This window comes from Lupinus angustifolius, chromosome LG03, assembly GCF_001865875.1.
Source record: "Lupinus angustifolius cultivar Tanjil chromosome LG03, LupAngTanjil_v1.0, whole genome shotgun sequence".
Classification (NCBI taxonomy): Eukaryota; Viridiplantae; Streptophyta; class Magnoliopsida; order Fabales; family Fabaceae; genus Lupinus; species Lupinus angustifolius.
In genome coordinates, this window is record NC_032011.1 from 28,769,688 (window position 1) to 28,777,788 (window position 8,101).

General features: G+C 30.0%; 1 protein-coding gene across 2 annotated transcripts; it reads left to right on the top strand.

Moving 5' to 3' along the window:
• LOC109344361 (B2 protein) lies at nucleotides 1,182-5,053 on the top strand. Of its 2 annotated transcripts, none has more exons than XM_019583113.1 (6): nucleotides 1,182-1,282; nucleotides 2,357-2,954; nucleotides 3,321-3,421; nucleotides 4,188-4,271; nucleotides 4,375-4,532; nucleotides 4,580-5,053. In XM_019583113.1, the coding sequence occupies exons 2-6, from the start codon at nucleotides 2,390-2,392 to the stop codon at nucleotides 4,626-4,628; spliced, it is 957 nt and encodes a 318-aa protein (XP_019438658.1). In that variant the 5' UTR covers nucleotides 1,182-1,282; nucleotides 2,357-2,389; the 3' UTR covers nucleotides 4,629-5,053. The 2 variants fall into 2 exon arrangements, with proteins under 2 accessions (XP_019438658.1, XP_019438659.1); XM_019583114.1 differs by having other exon boundaries at nucleotides 4,375-4,485; nucleotides 4,603-5,053.

The window sequence follows — 8,101 nt, forward strand, 5'->3', positions numbered from 1 at the left end:
TAAGCATGTCTATTTATTATCTTTACAAAAATATGAGGAAAAAAAGTAGTAATATAAAAATAAAGAACCCTCTAAAAAGGGAAAAAAAAAATATAAAATGGATAAACATATTGTAAAACTAAATATGTAATAAAATATTCCCAATTTAAAACCATGCTTTCTCTCAATTCCAAATTTCAATTTTACAAAATAGCTAAATAGGAAAATAATAGATTTTGAACAGAAGAGGGTTGTGAAGGTTTGGAAAGAATGCAGCTGGGTCACCCACGTCTGAGATTTTAAAAATAATAAATATATATAAACAATTCATTGGTTCAATTTTAGTTTATTCGATTTTCAAAATTCAAAACCTACAATAAAATCATGATCAACTGAATTATAAAATAATGATTGAATTCCACTCACACACACCTTAAGTTTTAGTCAAATTATTACACAAATCATTTATTCATAACCTACACAAACTAATTATTTACATACATATATTACACTATTACTATTGTAGAAATAAATATAATTTTTAAACAAAAATAATGACACATATAATTAATTCAAACAAAATATAATATATTGTCAATACAATTTTAAAGTAAATGTTTATTCATCATTTTTTGTTCATTATAAACTATATTAATAATATTAAGGAGATATTTAAATTAATCTTATACTATATTGTAACTAACTACAATAATAAATAGACATTAACTCGCATACTCGTAATCATTTTTGTTTTTATTTAAAAAATTATATTTATCTCTCATATGCAATAGTTATTGTAATGTTTGTATATAATTAAAAATGATTTATATAGCTTTTAATAATGAGTATGATTTATTTAATTTTACTAAAACTTAGATGATATGTGTATAATGAGAGTACTCTCCCATTAGTTTGTGTCAATGATTGGTCAGAAAAACATTTAATAATTATAATTTTAATTTAAATAATTTTTTTCAATCAATTAGAGTTGATGATATATAAAATAATACAAAAAGTGGAAAAACATATATGAATTAATATACTACTCATCATCCTAATTCCACTTATACTATATACAATCACTCTTATCACGTCAAAAATAAGGTATACCATTAACATATTTCTTAAAAAAATAAAAACAAAGTCAAAACAATGAGTGGCATTTTACGTAATATATTGATACATGTATAGGCATTTCCGTAAAACCATAAGGAAATGAACCTTGTTAAGCTTCGTTGCACTTTCTCTTTCATTTCTATTCTCTCACTCGCGTCTTTGAAGTTCTAAGCGAAAGTCTTAAAAGGTTAATCTTTTTCCTTTCTCTCTCTTCTTCATCCCTTAATTTTAGGGTTTCTTATTTATTCATTTCTATGTTAAATTTTCTCAATCCATGCATTAATCTTCGGAATCAAATCTAGATTTGGAACCTTAATCTTCATTTACTTCCATATTTTAACTGTATTTTGCTCACTTCACTTCACTGTGATGTTTTTTTTTCCAATTTACTTCACTATTTTTTTTTCATAATTTGTGAGTGTGTGCTTTGGATCTTTGCTTGATTTTTGAGATCTTTGTTATTTCGTTTAATTTGCAGTTTTTATGAAGAAGATTTTGCTTTTTTTTTTAATTTATGCATTCTATTTATTTTTAGTGTACTTAAAAGATTTGTTGTTGTTGTTTTTTCTTTCTGTTTTTGTAAGGTTTATTAATTTGAACTCGCTTTGTTACCTTCGGGATTTTGTGTCAGATTTGTTAGATTCTAGCTAGTTGGATGGTTATGGTAACTTCAATTTTGTGGAGAGTTGCTTGAAAGCGGCTTAATATTAAGAAATCATCTTTAATTAATTAAGTTCTTATTATAAAGTTGCAAAATCCCCGAGATGCTTCGAATTATGCTTTTGTTTACATATTTTAATAATCTTTTGTTATCATTTGGTGGTTTATTGTTTTTTGTCCTCAAAATTGATGTAATTTTAGACTGGATGTAAGGGGTTGAGCATTGGCGCAACGGTAAGGTTGCTTGCCTTGTGACTTGGAGGTCATGAGTTCAAATTCTGGAAACAACCTCTTCACTTGTGATGATAACCCTACGTACATCTACCCTCTGCAGACCCCACTTGATAGGAGCCTCTTCTGTTTCGTGTTATCAAATTTTCAAGAATTTGACCCATGTCAGCTTAAAGATTTTTGTCGGTTATATTAGTTTGATATTCTTTACTCACTGTCACTGGCCTTCATACAATATTTGGATGGACTCTACATGCTCCCCTATAAAAGAGGAAGATGTTATTTATGTATTTTCTTTTTCTCCAGCCTCATGTGTTTGATATGTCCTGTTTCTCGCTTTAATTTTTGTTTGGTTTACTATGTTACCTAGGTCTAGTATTTTTAACATACTAGGGTTCAAAAGATGGATAGCACACTCAGTTTCTGGCAATTGGGTGATGAGCTTCGTGGACACTCAAAAGCATCAGAGGATCACAAATGGTTTATGGTTGCTTCTAAGTTGGCTGAGCAGACAAGACTGAAGGGGGAGCGTATGAATAATCTTGATTTTTATAAGGGCCCCATTGAAACAAGGTCAAATGATAAATATGGATTCCAGGAAGAGAACAAATTCGATAATCTCAATTTAAGCATGTTGAATCTTGACTCCAAATTTACTGAAACTGTGAGCAAAAACTCACTTCGAAATGGGGTATACAACATGAATGCAGTGTACCACAAAAGCAATTTGAACTTGGTGGGGAACATGAATGGCAACAAGTATAGTGGTAATGTTCAGCACAGTAAAGAGCCTATCAATAACAGCAACAATGCTAACAACAATGAAAACAACAACTCAAATGCAGCTGACAAAAGGTTCAAGACCTTGCCTGCAGCTGAGACACTACCACGTAATGAGGTGCTTGGTGGATACATTTTTGTCTGTAACAACGACACAATGCAGGAAGACCTGAAGCACCAGCTATTTGGTAATTCTCATAAGCATGTTGGTGATAATGGTTTGGATATAAAATTATAAATGTTATTTTTTTGAGTAATTTGTATATTTTTAGCTATGCTATGTTACTTATTACATGTACTTGGCAGATTCAAATGGCAGTATCTGTAATGCGGGTTCATTAGATTGGGAGGAAAAAAACCTCCGTAGTATATTTAGGAAAATGGGCATGAATTGGTTGTTGAAATTGTCTGTGTATAAAGATTTTAATTTCACGATGATTGCACAGCCTAATATAGCATTTTAGTGTGTGCAAATTAAGTATAATCCATTTTTTATCTTAAAGATTTTTAATCAAGTACTTCTTGAGGACTGACTCCTGCATTTCTTTTGGCAGGTTTGCCTCCAAGGTATCGGGATTCTGTTCGGGCAATAACTCCAGGGTTACCTCTGTTTCTGTATAACTATACCACTCATCAGCTTCATGGCATTTTTGAGGTGGACTATTCTTAATTTCTCAGATTACAGTTAATTATGTTGTGCTTCAATCTGTGCAGGAAATTACCATATCTTCGGGCAATGAAGGATTAAAAGTTGTGTCCCTTGTTTAAACGATACAATAACGACAACAACAATAATCAAGCCTTAATCCCACTAGGTGGAGTTGGCTACATGGATCAAATGATATCATAATTTTTGTCATGAATGGTGTTCCTTGGCAAATGATCTATCTCTCTATGATTTAGATCCCTTGTTTAAACAATGTTGTTAACAAATGAGGCCAACTATAATTTGTCAGGGGGCGACTACACTCAAGATCAGTGCAGTACCATGAAATTTATTTGTGTGGTGCAAAACTGGAGTGCTTTGCCTAGGAAATTTTGTAGGCATGGAAGTATTATCTGTCAGAAATCATGAGCATTTTTCTCTCATGTCACTCATAGAATTAGAGGGGTAAAATTTAGGAATTTCTGCTGAGCTGCAGTGGCATAGCCAGTTATAGGATACCTATTTCTTAAAATGAAAATGAATTGTTAAAAGTTGGTCTCTACAGTTTTTTCTTGTCCATCACTTCGGCATGTTATTTGATTCGAGATTGGTAACCTTCCGTCCTTAAGATGTAGATAGTTTCTTGCCTCCTCGATTACTTTATTTTTAAAACCTTTATTAAAACTTCTTGAGTAAGTTTAAAGAAGGGAATAAAAAGTTGATGACATACAACTTGAGCTTGAGTTGATTAGCTTACTTTGGAAGTTCTTTGCAGGCAACAACTTTTGGGGGCTCTAACATAGATCCAACTGCCTGGGAGGACAAAAAGTGCAAAGGCGAGTCAAGGTTTCCAGCTCAGGTAGAAGAATCTAGGATTTAGTACTGGAACTGTCCATCTAGTAGCAACTTGTCTCTACAAAGTTAGATGAATAGTAATCGATTTTCCTCGTTTCCATTTTTAGGTAAGAATCCGTGTCAGGAAACTTTGTAAGGCATTGGAAGAAGATTCGTTCAGGCCAGTATTGCATCATTATGATGGTCCAAAGTTTCGTCTTGAGCTGTCAGTTCCAGAGGTATGGTGGAATATCTGTTTCCATGTAGAAAAGTATTACTGTGATAATGATTTATCACCACTCACCATTAGTTTATTCTCTCATTGATGGGTTGTGATTTTCTATTTGATTTTTCAGACCCTGGATCTCTTGGACTTATGTGAACAAGCTGGTTCCACAACATAAGCCAACAACGGAACATACGAAAATAATCGGTAGGTTTTAATGTGCCAGCTGTGTGTGCTTTTGGCAGATTTTCCATGAAGCGTAAGCTTGGAAAGTAGTTTTTTGGCTGATCATGTTGGGGGATGTAGGTGATAAAATGTTGAGAGTTTGTAGCTGTTTGCATGATATTATCTTTGTAGCTGTTGCATGATATCACCTTGGTGAATAAATCTTGTGGTGTGTCCCTTGAAGATGCTTTGTAGCTGTTGCATGATATTAATATCATTGTATGATTAAAATTACAAGTATGCCATGGCATTGTGAGACTACTATTTGTACTGGTAAAGCAATACCTATTCCTGTGAAAAAAAGCTTTATGTATTCTGAACATTATATTGAGTTTGTGGAAACTATGTTCTTTTTTGTGTCCAAATCTAATCTTCAGAATGAGAGGTATGAAGTCCAGCAAAAATCATCTGTTTAATGGATGAAATATATTAGGAATTTATTTAACTTTTAAGTGATTTTTTATTTGGAATTTGTAGAAATTGATTTGTTTTGAAAATTTTATTTAAGTTGATGACTAAAAGTTTATATAAATTTGATGGTTATTGTAGATAGTTTCTTGCCTCCTTGATTACGTTTTTTTCTTGACAGTTTTGGTAGGATGAACTTCGCCATCCATAGTTGCGTACTTGTCTTGTCTTATCTTGTTAATGGAGGATGATTGTGGTATAAAAAAAATCTCGAGTAAAATTTAAAATACTTATCTAAATATTTTATTTGTGGTAATAAAAACGTTATCAATTCGAAATTGAATGAGTTGCTTTTTATGAATTTTAAATAGGGAAAAACCTAATATTCCTGGCTCGGATAGGATTGCCTCCAGTGCAAGCAAGGATACTTATGGGAAACCAAAAATAAAATAAAGGAAAAACTCTAAAAAAATACTTCAACTTTATATCTTTATATCTTTTGTAAGTAGTTATTATTAATTATTTTTTCTGAATTAAGATAATGTTAAGTTAATAATAATGAAGAATTCTAATTGATGTATTTTGCTTTAAATTGAGTGTTACATTGGTGAGCGTCAGACGGATTAAGCATGTTTTTTACCAGACCTAAATATTGATTGAATCAATTTTTGAATATAAACTTATTCCTAATTAGGATGAGATGCGTGAGGGACGAGTCCAAAATAAGATAGGTTAAGATAGAGACGAATTTGGGTTAGAAAATGACAAAATGATGAAAGTAGATTTTTTTCAAAGCTTTAAGTACGCACAATTAATATTATCACAATTTGTATATAAATTCAATTAAAACATGCATTTTACATGTATTAGTATATGAACTACGAACCGTAAATTACATCATTCAAACTAAAAATTATTACAACAATTTAAAAGTATAGAAGACATTGAAAATTTCAGAACAATTTAAATTCTCAAGTGTCAACATAAGGTGAAATATTCTTGTAAATTATAAAAAACACATGAGATCTAAAACTATCACAACATGTCAATACTCAAAATTCACACAAAAATGAATACAATAACTAGTTATTAACTAAAAAATGAAACTTAAATTGAAGTTCACACAAAATATACAAAAACTAAAAATTAACTAGTTTTTCTATCAACCAAGATTCATGTGTGGACATGTAGGTATTTGAGTTATGTGGCTGAACACAATAATATTGATATGTACTTATTCAACTATTCTTGATATATAACTATAAGGGACGAGTCAAGTGACCCGAATATAGACATGAACCCGTCCTTTTTTTACGACAGGTCTGTTCCTTTTAATCGGGTCTGTCCTTTTTTATTTATTTGGATGAGTTAGACTTGTCCTTAAGTCATCGGGTTGAGACGAGTCTCCGGGTTAGGCCGGATCTTGCTCACCCCTAAAATTCACTGATACTTTTTAAGTTTTAGTGAAATAATAAATATCATTTCTCCTTTTTTTATATGTTTATAAATCACATCTAAATTATAAACATACACTACATGCATTATCTCGGTAAGGAAGATCAGTGTAAATTTAAAAAAGTGATGAATAAAATGAAATTAAATAAAATATGATATATTGTGAGATAAATCTAAATAATATAAAAGTCAATTTATCTTTATTATTTTTGGTTCCTTACAAAATGCATCAATAATTTTAAGGATACGTTGTTTAAATCACTCTTATACTAATTTGTAACGATGAAGGAATATTGACTTTTTATATTATTTGGATTTGTTGGTAGAATATATTATATTTTGCTTAACTTAATTACATTCTTTTTCATTTTTTGTTTAAAAGATTATACTAATTTTTCTTAAAGGGAAGTTAGTGTAGTATATGCATAAAAATTTATGGTAATTTGTGTAGGTTCAAAAAAGAATGAGTAATTTATATAATTTCACTAAAACTCATAAGATGAGTGTAATTTACTCTTATTATTATTTTATTATATATATTAATATTATTAATTACTTTTAACTCTCAAATTTATTTATTATCTTCTTCTCATTCAATTCTATGGATGGCAATGGGCACGAGTGGGCGCGGATAGTGTTTTCCCGTTACAAAACTCACAATATTTGGGGATACACTGTGGGTAGCGGGTTTTTGTGGGTACCAAACGAGTTTTTTATTTTAATTATATTTATATAACGGTAATAATTAATATATAAAAATAATTATTATATGAATAATATGATGTATGTTTGATAAATTTGTGGTTATAGTCAAATATATGTAATTTATCATGAAATAATAATAAAAAATATGATATATAATTTTAAAATACTGATATATAAAAATTTAATTAAAAACTAAATATTAAATTTGCAGGTACACCCATAAGCTATTTTTGTGAATACTCATTGTGAGTATTTCCACGGGTACCACTTTTTTCCCATCCCTAGTCAACTCTGATGATAGTTTCCTATCACTATCAACGCTGATTAGTCTGCACTATTGTGAGTCTAGTTCAATGATTTACTTGTTGTCATATTAGTAATCTAACTATATATTTATACATGTACTAATTGTATTCATATAAGAAAAACTAATATTCATATAAGAAAAACTAATTCATGGTAGTTAATTGTAAAATGTAAAAAAAATTGGAGAAAATGTATGCATACTATATTCTCTTAGACAAAAACATAATAATGAGTATGTTTTGTGTTTGATTAATTCCTTTCGCAAATTTGGGTGTGTGGGCCCTGAATATTAGGATTTGAATTCTGTGCATGGTATTTTAGATTTTTTGTGGACTCTATTATGACACATTATTATTTCTTATCCTTTTTAAGCAACTTCTACGCTATCAATGGTTGGCTTAATTTTTTTAATGATATGAAAATAACAAATAAAATTAAGGCTTTAAAAATCAAGTTCCAATAGCATCAATAAAAAGTTTCTGAAGTTGGGAGGTATAATCTCAATAAAAGTGAACTTAGTAGAAGAAGCT

Excerpts from the sequence above, each read along its gene's own strand:
- LOC109344361 (XM_019583113.1), top strand. The coding sequence starts at position 2,390 with ATGGATAGCACACTCAGTTTCTGGCAATTGGGTGATGAGCTTCGTGGA. Across the intron at positions 3,422-4,187 it reads AGCTTCATGGCATTTTTGAG|GCAACAACTTTTGGGGGCTC; the intron begins GTGGACTATTCT and ends AGTTCTTTGCAG. Across the intron at positions 4,272-4,374 it reads AGTCAAGGTTTCCAGCTCAG|GTAAGAATCCGTGTCAGGAA; the intron begins GTAGAAGAATCT and ends TTCCATTTTTAG.